General features: G+C 39.6%; 1 protein-coding gene across 1 annotated transcript in view; it reads right to left on the reverse strand.

Annotated features, from left to right (window-relative positions):
- The window catches only part of CFAP97 (cilia and flagella associated protein 97), a 34,806-nt gene extending 15,644 nt beyond the window's left edge, over nucleotides 1-19,162 (reverse strand). Inside the window, exons 1-3 of the mRNA XM_010570009.1 lie at nucleotides 19,086-19,162; nucleotides 6,273-7,151; nucleotides 6,112-6,183 (exon numbers count right to left, since the gene is read on the reverse strand). Coding sequence (XP_010568311.1) covers nucleotides 6,112-6,183; nucleotides 6,273-7,131 — 931 coding nt within the window. The 5' untranslated portion in view covers nucleotides 7,132-7,151; nucleotides 19,086-19,162. The remainder of the gene's footprint in view (nucleotides 1-6,111; nucleotides 6,184-6,272; nucleotides 7,152-19,085) is intronic.
- Between the last annotated feature and the right edge of the window lie 94 nt (nucleotides 19,163-19,256).

Consider the following 19,256-nt stretch of genomic DNA (forward strand, 5'->3'; position numbering starts at 1 on the left):
AGGAAAAGAAAATTCTCTGGTATTCACAGGATTTCTATGAAAGCTGGTTTCCATGGAGAGACACCTGACTTTCTTTTAAGCAATAAACAAGCTGTTTTATTGCTTTCAGTTTGTAAGAATTGAAATGACCTTGCAAAGTGAGAAAGGCCAAACCTTACATAAAATACAAATGATAATTAGCAAGTCAAATGCATTAGGACAGGATGATACAGCTGTCCTAACGGCATTAAGGCTAAAATTAATATTATGAGTGTTTCAGTGTATCTGTTGCAATCCCAGTAGAGGAAAATGCATTAAATTGCTTCAGTGCTTACACTTTTGAGTTTGCCTGTTGTTTTGTTTTATACTGCTCCACTACCACATCTGTAACACATCTGAAAAAACACAAAAGGATTAAGTCACAGTTCTTCATCAATATCTAATAGTTTCAATCTAAAACTATTTCCCTGTAGTATTTCTAATCAAATATTTCCTAGAATATCCATTCCTTTATGTCACAGAACTCTTTAAAAAGGATTTTGGAGAATTTGTGATTTGATTTTTTTTTTAAGAAAAGGAGAATGTGATTTTCAAGTATAAATTTTCCCTGCTTAATTAGGGGAATCCTGCTAGTTCCTGCTAGTTATTTCTTGATGTCATGAGAAAGAACAGATACCCTACAGGTGCAGAAATTTTTTTCCCCTACATTATGCATTTTCTTATAGATGTTGGGAAAGTCTGGATCTCTTTGCAATCTTAAAGATTTTCAATCTGTTTTCAAACTCTAAATATAAGCTGATAATTGTTCTTCTACCTCAACATGAGTTACTAGATGTGTGAGAACGATGCATATGTGTATACACATGCACACAAAATTAGTTCAAATTATGAACATACAAACTAAACAAAACTTAGTGAAAAAGCTATAAAGGCTTAGTTCAACTGTAGAGTTTGGATGTTATGTATATATTTAAGAGTCTACTTTAAATTTACATATTTATTAACAGTTATTCTACAAACATACTAGTTCAGCATGAATGAGCACACAAATAACATATCCCTAAGAAGAGAAAATTTCAGCTATAAAAAACTTATTCTATTTCCTGTGTGACAAATTATAGCAAAAAAAAAGTTAAAGTAATTGCTACATGTTCAGCTGAAGCTGCTATTTAGTTTTCTACAATAGCTTTTATTCAGAAACACAGAGCTTTTACTTTCATAATAATGATATTTATATCACAGTGCTTTTCACCAAGTGAGGTCTGACTATTTTACAATAGAAAAATCTAAAGCACAGAAGAGGCAAAAAGATTTATCAGAGAGCATATAGGTCAGCGAGAGCTTCAAGGACAGAATTCAGGTCTTCAGCCTGTGGCCCACTGTCCTACTTACCCCATCACACCACCTCCTCAAGTTAATAATAGCTAATACCATGGATTTACAGACTAATTCTCACAGACACTTCTGTAAAATAAGCAGGTATCAACCCCATTTTACAGAGAAGAAAACATGAAGTGCTAAATTCTTTAGCACTCCATACACCTTGTGCAATCCCATTACTACTGTATTGATATGCAACATAAATTCAGATAAAGAGATAAACAGCATTTTTAGCATACAGCTCTGTATTCTGAACTACAGAAATCAAGAAACTTGTCTAAAGACAGAGAGCAAGTCTGTAGCATAATGGGATGGAAATGGATGAGTGCTTAGGTCACACTCGTATGCTTAACCCATCTCTTCATGTGCATAACCTCAATTCCTTAAAATTACATGGGATACTGGATCAAGACATAGGATCAAGCAAAACAGCATCAGAATTTTTTCCAATTTTTTTATTCCCAGCTTTCTAACATGGAGCTTTATGAAAGTACTAACAAAACCAATTTTTGACAATCTATTTCTTTGCATTGGCATATTTAATTATCTTTTTGTGTTCAGATTACTCAAGAGTACAGCAGAGGAGATAACGCTGACATTTATTATTATGGGTTTTGAATATTTCTCTGAGTTAGTTATTATTTTGATTTTCTGAAAGATCTTTAAGGTTTATAGCAAAGTGGAAACAGCATTGACTCACAAAAGAATTGCATACAAAAATCTATACAACATCATGAAACAACTGAAGAACTGTATTTCTATCTGAAAAATTATAATCACACCTGTATTTTTTTCCATACAGATGGTGAAAAAAAGAGAGGTAAAGAGTGACGAGAGGTCAGTAAAATATAAACCCTACTAACCTTAGGCAACTGAAATTGTAAGTAGTAGTTATGTTCTTGGCCACACTGATAAGATATTTAAATTCCTAAGCAGTGTGGCTGTCCGACTCCACAGTGCTACAACAGTTCTTATAGTCATACACTGTAATGACAACAGCTACATGACATCAGCCTTAGCATTGTAATGAAAGGACGTAAGCCTCCTAAATATTGACTTCTATGTCTACAAAAATGAAAGGACTCAAGTGTCATGTATTTAGCATTTATATACAGTTTAAATAAGCATGCCACCTAAACAGCAAGTGATTTTCATGAACAGAAGTAAAAACCACTAGCAAGAACAATTAAACAACTCACCAGTTCACAGCTACCAAAACAGTATCACAGATAAACCCAAGATTTTTTTATGCACAATGCAGGAATAATTAATAAGTAATCACTAAGTCCAGTAACTTGAACAACATGGTCGAAGGTGGACCTAGATTGTAACATGACCCAGGCTGGTTTTAGTACTCCAGGGTCTGCAGCCACAGGGCTTCAGTACAAGCAGGCGGGGCAGGCTCTGCTCCTCAGGGAAGGTGCTGCAGAGAGGTGATGCCTCCACCTGAACTCGAAGCCACTCTGAACTGAGTATCAGACACTGCTTCGGGACTGATTTGGAAATAAACAACAGAGGTCGATCCAAAAAGCTCTGAGTTTATCCATCCACCGTGCACCATCTCTGCTTTCACTGTGGCCTGCAGTTTCTAGTGATCCCGCTCCCACCGCAAACTGCAGGCTCCTTACAACTGCAAGTGTGAGTGTGCACCCCATACCTTAACATGGTAGCTTACAGATACCTGCGCTCCACAGTTTCTTCACTGCATATGTTTATCTGTCTTCCTTCATGCTGCATCTGCTCCAAGGAGCGCTCTACTGTTCACATGGCCCTCCTACATCAGCATGCACGCAAAGCCATGACAGTACTGCCATGCAACCTGCAGGTTCTGAAAACTGCACATTTTATTGTACTTCCTCCTTCCCTTTGAAACAGGGATCCACTCCTGTCTAACAAATCCCAATATAAGGACTACATTCACATCCTTTATTTGCCTTTGGCAACATGCAGAACCTGCCTCTCTCCAGTTGGCAAACATGACCTTCACTATGCCCCCAGCTACTGTTACCAAGTAGATTTCTGCCATTTTGACTAAAACTAGTTCAGTTATTTTCCATAGGGCGAATGGAGGCTACACAGCAAGTTGCAGTACGTGGTAACGCTCACTTCAGTAACAGCATACATAAAATGACAACTTTCAGATGTAGCAACCAAGTGTTATCACATATATTTACCAATCTCTTGTTCAGAGTTCTGGTCACTAAAGAGTATTTCTAAAATCAGTGATAAAGCTGCACAGCAATACCCACTCAAAAAGCATTCAAAGCACAATATACAGCATGGAGAGTATGAGATTTCCAACTAAAATTATGTTATTTGTGAGATTTTAAATTATTCAGAATAGCATAACTTAAAATTTGGCTTCTATCAAAACCAAACATAGTTTCAGGAGATGTAAGGGCATGACAAATTTTTTTACCTACGTGATTTTTTTAAATGCATATAAAATGAATAGTTCACAATATGAGCACAAATATGTATCAATGGCATATAATGTAGAGGAAAAACTATTTCAACTCCTTTTAAATTTAACTGCAACATTTTTTCTAAATGCTTCAAATGAATTCTATTTTAAAGATACACAAACTACCTCGCTGCTTAATAACCAGACTCTTGTTCTAGTCCAAAACCTGTTCTTTGAATACCATGTGCTTTTAACAGATTTCTTCCCTTTGTTCTTGTGATTCTTTTTTTAATACAAGAGATTGTAGTCTTCCCAAATGTTCACATTACCAGTGCACAGAATTGTACAAAATAAGTTACTGCACACCCCCTAGAAACAACACAGTAACAGATCACACTGAAATTCTGCAAGTTTCTGTGGACCTTGGGAAACTGAACTCACATAACTGCTGTAAATGCTTAGGCCCAGCTACATTACAAGCATATTTGACAAAAATTTTAAGTGAAATGTTTCATCAGTATAGATTACTGGAAGAATATTATACTGTAAAACCAAATCTGAGACATCGTGATGATCATTTAAATACTCTTTCATGCACTCAGGTCTGGGCTTATGCTGTTCTTACTTGAAGCAATGTTCATGCCTATGCAGTTCTGATGAACATTTAATGCAGACTGTGGGGGGGAATGATTTGCACTTTTTTTTTTTTTTTTTTTAATGAGTACAGAAAAACCTGGAAGCAATAACTCAGAATAAGATTAGCTCCTATTTTCCCAGACTGGTTACTTTCCACCATTAATAATCCTGCCCTATTTAAACTTTGAAATACCCAAAGTAATTAAGCTATGTTGTGCTTGCCAATATAGAGAGGCACTTGGGAGTAATATGCATGTTAATCAGGAACATTAGCTACCAGACTATATGAATTCTTCTTCTCATTACTCAATCTTTCTTATTGTTATTTAGAATTGTTTTTCAGTTTTGGGAAAAAACTCCGCCCCTGCCTCCAAACACAGATTCATCTCTGAGAATACTTAGTCTGAGCTATAATACCCATTTGGTTTAGAGATGAGATGAATCCTTCCATTATCACCAGTTATTAAATAGCTTCTTGCTATCAGGGAACAAATAAAGACGTAGGACATCATAATTTCAATTGCCTAGCAACAACTGTTCTAACATCATGTTTTGACAAGTGGTTGGAGCCTTTTCTAGTACGAAAGAGTTGCTGGGAGCACAAGGACTGTCAGAGTTCAGAATCAGCTCTACCCTTCTTGGTGGCTAGCTCTGCTTTTCTTACCATCAGAAGAATTTCTACACAAGTAAAATCCTCATTTCTACTCATAAGAAAGTTAAATGATGCATACAATATATTTTGAATCCTTACTCACTAGAGGCTCAGTCTGACAAGGTGCAAAGTGAAGAAAGACAACACATGCAGTTTTAATCATGCCGGACCTATGGCGATACAGCAAACTTGGGTTGAAATGTACCAGACTTAGAGGCTTTCCTCACCTGAGATCAGCAGATTTCTTGAGCCAAGGCTCTTTTATTTGATAGATTTTACTACTGAAAACTCCAGGCCATGAAAAGAAGCACAAAAGCACTGTGTAGGCCTTAAAATATGCACATGAGATCATCGAGTGCATTCTCACCCCATACAACGAAGGTTTGCAATGAACGCAGTGAAAGAGATACCAAGTTCTCTCTCTTACACTTCATTAAGATTTATTAAATCTATTGGCAAGAAGCAACCCCTCAAGTTTTAGTAAAGACTACCTGTTATTTTTCTCTTTAAAATACCTTTACTCAACTTTATGGTATTTTAGAAGGCAGACACTTAGTTCAGAAGAATTTCAAATAATTCCATTTCATTATCAAAAAGGTACCAGTTAAATATATGAATACTATTTATCATGCAATGTATTTTGGACTGCCTTTCAATTTTGAAGGTTGATAACCCAGCATTTTATCAGAAAGGTTGGTGTTTTAATTTAAATAGTAAATTGTGGCAGTCCTGTAAGCCTTGATTTCTCAAAATGCATGTGCAGTTTAATTATTCAATTTGTTAATATATCAAATCTTAGAGATTCACCCTGTCTGTATATCTTACTTCTAGGTATATGCATGCCAACACATGCTCATACACATGCTTCTTCTTTCCACTGTAGAATCAGTACTATTTACGCACATAAGAATTTGAAGAATTACATCAACAAAGCTTAATCACAAACCAGTTTTAAAAATACATGTGGCATATTAAAACCTCATTCTCTTCTATCAGAACTCAATTGTTCTCAACAATGTACAGATGTCATATTTTGTAAAAAAGGAAATTTAAAAATCACCTTTCAAAAGCTGATTCAGGTCCATGGCATCATGCAAGACTTTTCGAGTATATCTGCGATCAAACTCAGAATCTAATGAAAGAAATACAGATATAAGATTGGATTTCCCAGCCCCATAGGTTTTACAAATTTTGTGTTGTACTTAAATTCTTCAAAATTACCATATAATTCTTGGTTCACATTTTCCTGTCTTTTGATTTTTAGTTTCTTATCATTTGACGCTGCTAGTTCAAAAGACTGGATAGGACTGATGTCTGGAGTTGACAGAGGTGTTACGTCAGTCACTGTATCTTCAGACTCCTCCAAGTAGTCACCAAGCTTTGGTTTTCCTTCTGCTAATTTCATTGCTGACTTGAATTTTTGTTTTGGAGACAGAAGAGCATTCCTACAAGCATTCCTCTTTGAAGAAGAATGAGATGAATCTGATAAACAGCTATCGGAATCTGTATCAGAACATTCTGTATCTGAGCTTGAGGATGAGGAGGAGGAGGAGGAGGAAGAGGAAGAAGAAGAGGAGGAGCTGATATTAGTATATTTTTTGCTAGCCTTTTTTATGTTGTTTGACTGCTTAGCTGACTTTGGTCTAACCTTCTGTTTTTTGCCATCGTCACTACTATCTTCTTCATCTGTGTAATAATCTTCTTCACCTTCTTTAACTATTTTTGGGATTCCAGCAGAAACATTCTCCTGTGTTCCTCTACTTGCTGCAGATGTCACTCCAGATGTACCTGCATTCTCCACAACTGGAGAAAGTGACAAAGATGAAGCATCTCCAAGATGATCTGTGCTATTTTCTAGGGACTGATCCTTCTGCAAATCTTTCTGCTTTTCTTCACTTTCCTGCTCACACTTTGCATCCTTTGAATTAGAAACCAAATCAGGGTGTGCAAAAGCTGCCTTTGTACTTCCTTGCTCCATACATTCACCATCTTCTTCAGCTTTCTTTTTCTCTTCCTCAAAATCACTGTCAAAGAAAGCATGATCCACTTCACCATCTGATACATCTTCAAACCGGTCCATACTGAAATATCAAGTGCCACCTGCAACCATCAGAAAAGGTTTCCAAAGGTTAGCATAAAACCAGATCCAAGTACACTTTTAGCATAATAGTTTTGTTCTTTACTTTTAGCTCTAGTAATTTATAATTCTGCAATTACTTATGTTGCTATGGACAACTCTGTAGTGAGTTTTATAAAGAAATTTAGTGCCCCCTTATTGTACACAGTTTACATGTTAGACAGAAATGCCTTAAGCCAACAAAAACCATCACTATTTCAAAACTTTTACTCCTAAGGAAATTAGTCAAACATTGTTAGCAGCTAAAAAGTCTTAACTACTACAAACAAGCAATTGAAGTGTCTTATTTTGTCCCTTTAAGCTAGAGACATTTTAAGCTAGAGCCACTAATGAGCTGTCATTAGTTTGGATTTTATACTAAAAAACTTGTTTGTATGTGGTGGTTATCATCTTGGCTGACATAGCCATCCGAACTGCACACTTTCAGCACTTAAAGTAAGAGCAATTTCAGTTTACATCAAAAGATCCATGGCTCAGTAGGTTAAATGGTAATAGATGTAGGGTGTGTCAGTGTTAATGTTTTAGTTTGGATCAGAAGCCTGCTTGACAGTCCTCTGTAACTCACACTGCATAGTACAGTGAGCAAACTTGATTCTTTCAGATGAAACTATAACCTTTAAAGTGTGCTCCAGGCACAAAACCAGTGCACTTAAACAAGCAGTCAACATTCAGTCCATGGGACCAGATTATGGCTAGCCCAAATACATATAGTGTGGATATCAGGTCCTCAGCACGAACAGTTATGCTCTACAAATCCGCTCCTATTGTGTCATGTCATACTTCTTGCAGAAATACATGGCGTTAGATCCTATGCCTTTGGCAGGGGGGAAATGAACATTTCCACTCATTAGTAGGATATACACAGAGTTAAAATAAAAAAAAACCAAACAGCTCACAACCAAACAAAATTAGCCAGTATCAAAGACTACTGTTCCCATCTAGCCAGCAATACTTTCCTCCTATTTACAACAGGTTTTACATAATTTTTTTAAGCTGCAATCAATAAACACGTAACATTCTTTAGAGCCAAGGAAACCAAAACCAAAGACAGTGGAAGCAACTATACAAGGCAGGAGAACCAGAGTATTTTACAAGATGGATGGTCTCCCTTAAACCACATATAGTTTGTTGCCATGGCAAACAAAGGTGAAAAAGGAATTCCTAAACTTGCTTTGAAACTGCAAGACTATTCCCAAGAAAGCTTCTAGCTAAAATTACTTCAAAATACAGAACTTTTAAAGGTCTATGTCACTCAGTTATCTTGCCACTTCTCAAATAATATACAGTTTTACAGGAATTTGAAATATGCACCCCAAATACCAAAAGCACAACATAAACCTTAAAAACAGAAGGTGTGGAATCTCCTGTGGTTTTAAGATTCACAAAGCCGAAGAACTGAAAAGAGACTTAAGGTTAGATGTTGTATAAAGCTGAAAAAGCTATTAAACAATAGAAGCAGAGGTCAACTTTGGTACCATGAAGAGAAACTCTTTAAAGCACCTAGCTCCTCCAAGAGCAACAGAACAGAAGAGTAAAACACCTGGGAACTCTTAATTTGAAATGCTACGTGGAATTTGGAAATTTTTCATATTCATGTAACTTCTTGTGATCCCTGGCTTCAGGCAGCTTGCATAGCGCGCAACGCCCAACTGTCATGTGAATTCCTGGAAGTTTTCCTAGAGCAGCTTCCTAAAAGGATAATGCATTTTAATATATCAAAACATGCACGACAGAAAAAAAATAATCAGAAAAGTAACACATTATTTACATTTAATTTTCTACCTCATCTAGCCTAAACCAGAAGGGAACCAAGCCAAATTTTTTCTGCATTACCTGTAGACTATAGGTCATGAATTATTTATTTAGCAAGTACAACTTGGGCAAAGTCAAGTCTATGAAGAAAATGAATATAGGAAGTACAGTGTTACAATTAAAACAAAAAATGCAAGGTTTTTATTACTTAAGGCACTAGCATCTCACCAATTTGTAGCTTCAGCTAGATTATGACTGATTGGTAAAAGCAGGCATGTGGTGTATTTCACTTGTCTCAAACACATAGATTTGATATACTGTTAGCACTGTTGTACCTGTAAGAGCATAAGGGGATAAGGCAAAAACCAGGCTTGCAGGTGGATGCAAACCAACTAGTACAGCTTGAAATATAAGATTTTATTGAGTGCAATATACACATCCATGTATTTTTAGCTTATGTAATACTACTCCCGCAAAGGAGACTAAACTAACAGTATCTCACTGGCTATAATATAATACATGGTCCCATCATGACTTCTCAGATGTCTCTTTTATGAACAGTCTCTTAAGTAAGGATGGAATTTAACTCAAGACAGTGCAAAAGGACGCATAGAAGTGGCAAAAGGTGATAAAAGATACCAAGGAGGCTGTACATTCCTTTCCGCCATTAGCACCAGACAAGGAGCACACATCTTCCCACTCTGCATGACTCAGGAATAGCTTACCTGCCAGTGGGCTGTTTTCCATGAAGACTGAGCCATAACTGATTCATGGACAGCAACCACTGTTACAGGAGAAATGCCGTTTAGCAGTTTGACTCTGACCAAGGAGCAGCAGTTGTTAACACCAGTCCTTTCATTGCCAAATGCTCCTTCCACTTTTCTGGCACAATCCCCTGAGGACTGTAGCCTTCATCTTAATGGAAAACAGACATGGTGTGTTGGTCAATTTCTCTCACTGACACTCTTAATCATTCACAAACTAAACATTAATGAATTTTGTAGTTTCCACTAAAAACAGTATAGAGGAAATGGATGAAGAGATGGCATTCTTGATTCCTACTCCCCTCATGCATCTAGAACGTCTTTAAGGGAGCTGGAATTTGCCAAGAAGCAGCAACACAGAAGCAGCAATTTTGCTGATAAACCATGCCTAAAGTGATAAATTGACTGCACGTGCACACACACAAACACTCACACCCCTTTATATACAGGGCAGAGCGTAATTTTACTTCTGTGAGAAGTACAGAGTTCTGCTACGTTGTCAACTGTTAAAATACAGAATCAACAAGTGATATTCTGAAATCCCAAGAAAAATGTCATTAGAGTCAAATACTTATCATTAACTGCTTATTCTAATGACCATCATATTTATTTACAAAAAATACATGTTTTCTGTGGCTTTCTGCCATGAAACCCTCTAACACAAATATGATCAACAAAAATGACCAGGTTGGCCATTAATTATTTATCAGATCTTTTTTACTGTAATATTTCCCCTTCCCATGTAATTCACTACCTCTCTCCCCCTATTTCTTGTAACACCCACCGATCACCCCAGCCAAGCACACCCATTCATCTTTGTCTCTTCCTCATTGCAGTTCCTCCTAGTTTATACCACTTTTTAATCCCTTCACCTGTAAACACCAAGCTTGACCCATTTAAGATCAGAAAGCAGTGGCAAAGCAGCCAAGGAGGGCATACAGTCTGGCTGTCAGGGCAGTAGGGACCCACACTTTCTTGTCAAGAGGTTGACGCGCTGAGCATCTGACTACCTACCAAGACTGCATCCATGTTTTCACCAGCTGGCCACTGCAAGAGCACAGACCATTCAGCTCTCGTACAGGCCAACCACTGCCTGCTGCTGCACTGCCCAAAGGACAAGCAGGATTTTGACATCCTCCTCCATGTTAAACAAAGATCAAGACCTTATTCACGCTAAATGTATCAAGTGTTTTTCCCCTGACAGCTGCAACTCTGCCAACTACAGCACCACCTGAAATATTTTTGTAGGTAATGCGTAATAGCAGGCCTTCAGGCATGGCTGCAATATAAAGTATCTTATACAAAGGTAGGACAGTACATAAAGAGTGATACAGTGAGCATATAGATTTAGATGTGGGTTTGTGTTTGAACACATACTGCCTTTTGGTAATTTTTTTTGAATGTTAGAAACTAACACTTATGAAGGACATTAAATACCTAGTAAAAGATTCAAGGTGTTTTAACCTTGGTTAAACTTTAAAGTTATCCAGTCAATCTTTCACTTTTTAAAATGTAGTCCATCTGAAATACATGCATCAGAGAATACTGAAATAAATCATAGAAAACAAGAAAAAACCCAACATTAAAGTACAAGCAGTGTACTTTCCATTTAAGCATTCTACTTTCATAATTGAGAAAGAGGATGGTTCATACAGAGAGTAAAGCCGTGTTTTTTTTCTCTATCTATTAACATACAAATTCCTAACACGCAGAACACCACACTCTGAATTTGTATGCTATACATCCTCTGAAGGCCCTAAGTGCTTTCAGGACATCTTAAGATCCTGGTATTTAATAAAAGTGGAAAACAAGCCCCTTAAGCATGCTGTGGGCTGAATCAGAAATTTCTGACGTTACTGCATGCATACTCTGCATCACCACAAAGGCCGTAATACAGCATAGCTACAGTACACTCAAGATGAGTCAACAATATGTTTTCTGCAACAAAAAGGAAGAGACATCATCTTAGGATGTATTAACAAACATTTTTATAAAGCATCAGAAGCAATAATAATGTTGTATTTGGCTCCAATAAGGCACCTTCTGGTTTAGGGTTATTAATTTTGCTTTGCAAGTATAATTGATGCAGAAAGAAGTAACCAAGCAGGCAACCTTCCTTGCCCATAAAATTAGTCTCCTACAGATGGCACCTCTCCTTTCAGATGCAAATTTCTACCTCTTCAGAACAGGGACCCACCCTCCTGATCTCAGAAAGCAGAGTAAGTGTTTGAGAGCTAAGGGGTTGGAAGGTTAAAGTGTTTTAATTAAAAGATTTATACTACCAATAACAGATGTTCTTTAGGACACTCCAAAATCCTCTGACTCTATTTAAGCATTATTGCCCCTCTGTCAGAGATCCTGCCCCCTTAAACCTGCTTACTGCCAAATCACCTCTTTGTATGGTGAACTTGGGAGAGGGTTAAAATGCTAAACATATCACCTAACATTTTAAAAAATAACAATCATTAAACAAGTTACCATGTAAAAACACATTAGTTCAAATGCCACCACCCCCCCCTCTTCCTCCTTCCCTTCCTCATTTTTGGCTGAGGCATTAAAAAGACAAACTTGAAATTGTCTAGAAGAGAGCAATAAAAAATTTAAGACAATTAGAAAAGTCCAACTTCTGAGGGTTTTTTTTAGTTTAAAAGAGGGGAAACACAGGGAAACATAAGTTTAAAACCTGTAAAACAGACTAATCCAAAACTTAGTTTGTTCTCAGATACAATCAACAGTGGTAAAGATCAACTACTGCAGCTGCTTCCAGCCATGTGACAAACCATGCATATCCAGCCACACCTACCTCCTCTTTAATTAAAGCTTTCATTTTTGCTAGGAAGAAACAACAAAGCATGCAAAGGAGGAAATATAAATCTCAGGAAACTATTTCCCTTGAGGGGAACCCCCAATGAATGAAACAACCAGCCTGTTTAGTACATATTCCAGTTTTCCAAGCTCAGAGCACAACACCTGCTACAGCTGTTCTTCACACCATATGCTCTCCAAACTTGGGTACCAATTTCCCCAATCCAAACCATGACTGGTTCATAACCAATCTACAAAACACGAGCCCTCAACCCCAGCTCAGAATAAACTCCAACACTACAAGTCTATCCAAGCTCTGTTCCTACACACAGTCATGCATCCTGCGCTGGACCTGTTCCTACACCCTGAGATGGAAGGGCTGGTTGAGGCACAGCCAAGTTATTCTGCAAAACAACACAAAGCAGACAGGAGCTGGCATTAGAATCATAGAAAAATTTAGGTTGGAAGGGATCCTCTGGACATTATCCAGTCCAGTCCACTGTTCAAAGCAGGGTCAGCTTCAAACCTGGATCTAGTTTTGCTCAGGGCCTTGTCCAACCAAGTTTTCAAGGATGAACACTTCATGTCCCACATGGGTATCTGCTCCAGCACTCATCAACCCTCACTATGACTTTTTTTTTCTTTAATCAGAATTTCCCATGTCACATCTTGCAACTATTAGCTTCTATTCTTTCATGGTGCACCTCCAAGAAAAATCTGGCTCTGCCCAGTTACAGGTAATCATGTTGCTGCTAATCAACCACCTAGACATAACTCCATGGGGGTGAATTGCTTTGCTCAGATTACAACCTACATGTAAGTATTTACTGCTGATTCATGACAAATTTCTTGTTCTTGGCTCATGAGACAGTAGTAGACTTGCACCTGAACTGAGTAATCTGAACAGGCCATGGAACCACCATTTGTCCCTCACAGATCAGGTCTGACAGGACCTAATTCAAGCTCAGATCAAAACTACTATTGTTTCTAGTGCATCTGAAAACCACTTGTCCAGCTGATTCTCAGCTGGCTCTCTAATGCCTTTCACTGTCTTTTTCTCTCTCCTAACTAGAGAAGAGGAAGGAGGGAAGACCTGCTACTTCAAATCTATGGGGTCAATATACCCAGCTGTTGCTGCACTTTTTCCTCTGGGGTTTTCTTGTTTTGCTTATTTTTTTCTTGGTTTTGGTTTGGTTTTTTGCCCTGGTTCTCTCTGCTGGACACAAAGGAAAAGATTTTTCCCTGCATGCTGTAAAACATAGTTTGGAAACTCCCAAACCTACAAAGTTAGCCCTCAGAACAGCAGTTCTGCCTCCAAACAGAGGTAGGCCCACTGGAGATGCTCCAAAGTACTTTAGAGTCCTTTTTAAAGGATTCCAACAGAAAGCCCTCAGTCTCCTGACTATTTCAAGCAAGGATTCAGTTCACCAAATGGGCACTACAAAGTCCTGGAGCAGAGTCAATTGCCATCATCTGCTAGAGCAAACGAAAGCACACGACCACCAGAGAATCCTAGATGACTGCAGGGCAAAGGCTTAAAGTTAATGTACAAGGGGGGGAGGGGAGAGGGAAAGGCAAAAAAAAAGAGGGAAAAAATAAAAAATAGTTCCTCTTGAGCCAAAACCAAGCCACTCCCCTACTATGAAAAGCTGCAATACATTATGCTGAGAGGCATGGATGTGTAGCTCCAGGACTTCACTCATATGCACACATTAGTATTTGTTCTTCAGTGGAGGTCACCTTGTGACCTCATGAGCAGAAAGGCTGGGTCAGAGACTACTGAGGTTAAATGATGGGAGTGATGATGCCCATCAGGCCTGTCTAAACAGGCCACAGCTACTCATTCACTGCTGAGAACCCTAAGAAAATGGCCAGCAAACCCTCCAAACCCAGGGGGAACAGAAGCAGCTTACAATCAAAATAAAAAATAAAGACAATGAATCATATGTTGTTTGATAAAAGTATCAGCAGCCTCTGGAAGGATTTCCTTCATAAGGCCGTTCCATCTCTCCAAGCATAAGCAATGCCACATCAAAGTCTCACGGGCCTACTGCCATACGCTGTTTCTCACTACCTGCAAGAGTCCCACCTCCAGCTATCTGAGGGACCAAAAGGCAGCAAGATGCTAGGGGGAAACTGGTCACTGGCACTGACCCTTCCCAGAAGTGATCCATAGCCACAGTCTTTTGATAACATACACAGACGTTGAACAATTCCTGGCAGCAAAGTTATTTGTATACAGGTATGAAAAGCCCAGAAAAGGACAGACTCTACTGCCAGGTATTGAGAGTGAAGAGCAAGGTAAAAGGAAGCTGAGTTTTCTTGCTCCTGCTGTACCGGTGCATATCTATGAAGAGTGTTTCTGCCAATACAAAGATTTAAATATTGGGGCCACAAGCATCCAACCAGGCTATCCACAACTGAAGGTGGTGAATCTGACACAGTAGTCCATGATGGCATGCAAGAAAAAGGAAACCAATTCCTCTTATTAAAGCAAAACTTCAGCATATCTGCCCCGTAAAGGCTGGAGTTACAAGTGCCATCATCCTGGTGCACCAGTTGGGTGATGGCCTGTGTATGCATGTCTTCCTGAAGCCCCAAGCACACCCTCAAACACTAGCTCCCTTGGAATCTGCTGAGACTAATCCAAGCAGCTGCTGCAGACTGTTGGGAGTCAGGTACTACCATCTTCCAAATGACAACACATACACCACTTCCCCCGCTTCCTGTAAGTGATGCTTCCGGGTTGATCAACTGTCTCAAAAAGTACAGCACAAAGGTGGCCCAAACCTCAAAGGTCTCTGTGTACATCTTCAAGCTCTCAAACCACCATTGATCATTCCCCATTTGAACCTACATAGACGCATAAACCCTGTCTTTCATCACAGTTCAAAAGTAAATGAGAAACAACAATTCTTTCACCAGTATTTGTACAGTAACTTCTGCCCTACTCTCACCTTTTAACAGACCAGTTATGTTCAGTCTGTGCTCCTCATTCATTGCACACAACAGAGGTATGGCCCAGAAATGCTTAGAATCTACAGACACCCATCTGCTACTGTTGGGAAGCCAGACCTCAAAAATAAATCTGTAACAGAGTTCAAGAGCATTAGAACTTTGATCAAGAGCTGACCATCCATACCGTGCACATGCCACTTAACCTTGGCATATTCTGGATTTGACTCTGTGCCAGTCCTGAAGTAGATGGCAGGACCACAAAGGAAGCAACTGCACCATTTCACAAACTATTGACGGAGTTCAGCAGCAGATAAATCACAGCATACTGTAGAATACCAGGCCATCCTTACCAAGTGGCACAATACATGAACTGTCTCCAACAACAGAAATGGTCACTGAACTAGAAGTTTGTTCATGCTTCTGATGTTATGGATTTAGTATGCTTAGTGACCTGACTGCATAAATAGGCATGTCATCAGCATTTCCCTCAACACTTTGCATAGATGTGCTTCCACACAGATCAAGTAGGTGCGCATTTTGTGACCACAAGATAACACCTATTATCACAGTTTGGAAAATACACATACAGTTTTACAGACATAGCAATCACATTCTCCACAGCCACTGAAGATAAAATGCAGTCCTTTTAATTTTCAGTGAATATATTTCTATGTAAGAGGAACAAGCACTGTCTGGTACAGATAAGCAGGGTGAAGAACAGAAATTCAGTCACTAAATCAGTATACAAAGAACAGCTTAAGTAAGTATCACTTAGGACTAGTCCAAGTATGTTTATGTTTCCTCAGAATGTGTATTGGGGCCAAATGAGGTAAAGGCCTCTTGAGATCCTCTCTTGCATTGTATTTTTATGACTTGTTCATTTCTTCAGATGAGACGTATCACTATGGAAAAGCAGATAAAATGCTGAAAGATAGGGCTCTCTTAAATTCAACGTAATATGGGTTTTCTGGAGTTCCAGTGTTTATTATGTTATTAAAATGAAACACTTAAAGAATGACAAATACCCACCATTGAACTGTGACTTAAATATCAGTGAAGATTATTGGATGGGAAAAACCTTAGCCAAGGAACATAGGTTATGTTTTATATCATTCCATCACCAGTCTCTGCTAAGTATAACAACAGGAAGCAAAGAATGAAAAAACTTCAGAGAGCAGCTCTGGTAGAAGCACTAAGGTACATCCATCATAGTAACAGTCTGCCTATCTCCCATAAATTTAAGGGGATACTTAGGCTCACCTAGGAGCTAGCTTACTTTGAGGCTCTTACCTCTAAGCTCCAAGTATATTATTGTATCACCCAACTCCTGACTGGGCAGACTTTAAAAAGCTTGTAGATGCTCCTGTCACCTATGCCACAGAAAACCAAATGCCACCTATCCTGCAAATTTTTAAACACTCCTTAGAGAAGCACCTGTATGTGCTGCCAGGTCAAGTCTCTAAGGGGATTGGCCAATTGTACTTTCAAAGCCTCAACAGGCTCAGCAGTCCTGATGGCCATCTGAGCCTGTGTAAGTCTTATGCAAAAACATGGGACCCTCTGAATGCCCTTTTAAACATGGGCAAGCACTAAACCAAAACAAAAATCTCAGTAGGTCATAAAAGCTTTAAGTCCCAAGAAAAGGAACAGAATGTCCACAAATCACTTCTCTCCTTTTCTCTGGTCTCCATTCCATACCATTACAACGATTATCTAGGCTGAGAAAATACAAAGAGGAACAATGTCTGCACTACAAAACCAAAAACCCAAAGCAAACCAAAACGAAAACCAAACCAAAACAAACAGGAAAAAGTGGTGGGAGAGCTTGAAGCACTCCAAAGGCTGAGTCCAAATTTTTGGAAACTATATTTTAAAATGTCAATTATTTTACAAACCCATTCTTAAGCTAACATCCGGTGACTAATTTTCTAGTAATGATGACTTCATTTTAGTCTTCAAATAGGTCCTCTGAAGAATTTAACTTTTTGTGGAACTTTGTTCTCTCTCCACTGACAACTCCAGCGATCACCTTCTATCCAAGAAAGAGAGATTAACTATTTTTTCATAGAAGCAAAAACATGCACAATGCACTCGATGCCCTATATAAAGCACCTCGTAACAGACAAAAGCAGGGATACAAAAGAAATTTAGTGCTGCTATTTCTATTATATTCATTCCATCCCACATAGTTTTCCTGCTGCTTCTATGAATGTTGCATAGAAATTTTAACCACACAGTTTTTAAATATATAAATGCCCAAATGCAAACACTAGATGCTTTTTATATATATTTTATAGTATGACTGAACAAGTCTAAACATTTGCATACTATACTAAAAGCAGTTTCTGAAAAATTGTGTTTAACAGAACCACAAGGGAAGAACTTTACCAAGGCATAGAAGTTACATGACCTTAAATTAGGTTGTGCCCAAAGGCATGCTAAGCTATAATTTAAATTGCCCATTTCCCTAATATGCTGTGAAAAATCCAGGAAAAAAACGGAGCTTCACGAGCATGACATACGTTGCTGTTTGTTGTATCATCTCACTGAGACGCTTTGCAATGAATTCAGTACTCTGTTCTGCTGCAGGGGCTGCACAAATGACAGCCAAGAAAGGCCCAGGATTTACAGTTGCCTCTTCTGTGACTTCCACACAAATACACAGGGACCAAGAGGTTTGGTGGTTGCTTATTTTCCCAAAGTACAGGCCCACGCTGGGATCCGTTAGTGCAGAACACAGCCCTGTGCAGAGCAGGGGGAGTTACAATACCGTCGCCCTGAGGAAACTAGAGAGATGCAGGAGGGGTTACAACACTGTCCTCCGGAGGACACTGTGGAGATGTGACCATTGCGATGATTCGACACCCTTGAGGCAAGCTGTTTACAACAATCATTTCAGTTGACTTAATTCCTGCTAACTACACCCAACCAAAACACTACACTAAACTCTATTTGAGCATTGCTTCAACGTATCCGTCCTAGTCAGGTAACTTTAGGGATGGCAGCACACATGACACGGTAACTCACTCCCAAAGCCAACAAAACTACGATGCCAACGAGAGGGCTGGTACCTCAGAAGAAAGTCTCCCACCACTTTTCCAATCCCCCCGAGGAGCAACGAGGGCAGGCACGGCACTGAAGAGAGACGTAAGACACGGCAGCATGACTAAACTCTGGCGGCTCAACGCCAGCCGAAGCCCTCCAAATATAGCACGTGTGACATGCTTGGGAGACACCTACATACGTGTTGCTCAGGCGGGGACCGAGCAGAAAGACAGCAAAGTGAAAAATAATAACAATATTAATTATATGATGATCAAAAATTTTATATATATAAAACCAAAACAGTCTCCCACCTTGGTCGATCTGGCAAAAATTACCACAGGCGGGGGAAGAAAATGCCTGCCGCCCCCAACCGCCGCCCCCAACCGCCACACACCCGCTCTCCGGGCGCCTTCCGTGGGGAAGGAGGCACCGGCAACCCCGGAGACGGAGCACCGGCGGCCCCACCGCCGCCAGGCCGGGCCGGGCCGGCAGCCCCCGGGAAGCAGCAGCCGCCGTCTCCCCCTCCCCGGCTTTGTTGTGGTAACCGCGCAGGCAGCCGAGGCGGATACTCACACGCACGGGAGGAGAGAGAAAGAGAGAGGAGGGGAAGGGGGAACGGCGCAGCGTTGCGGCCGCCGTCTAGATGCCAGGCTCCTACGCAGCCCGGGCCGGCCCCCTCACGTCGTCGGGCGGGGAAAGGCGGCGCCTGAGGGGGGGCGGGAAGGGAGCCGGGGGCCGGGACCT

The sequence above is a fragment of the Haliaeetus leucocephalus genome, unplaced genomic scaffold, assembly GCF_000737465.1.
Source record: "Haliaeetus leucocephalus isolate CR32 unplaced genomic scaffold, Haliaeetus_leucocephalus-4.0 Scaffold284, whole genome shotgun sequence".
Lineage (NCBI taxonomy): Eukaryota > Metazoa > Chordata > Aves > Accipitriformes > Accipitridae > Haliaeetus > Haliaeetus leucocephalus.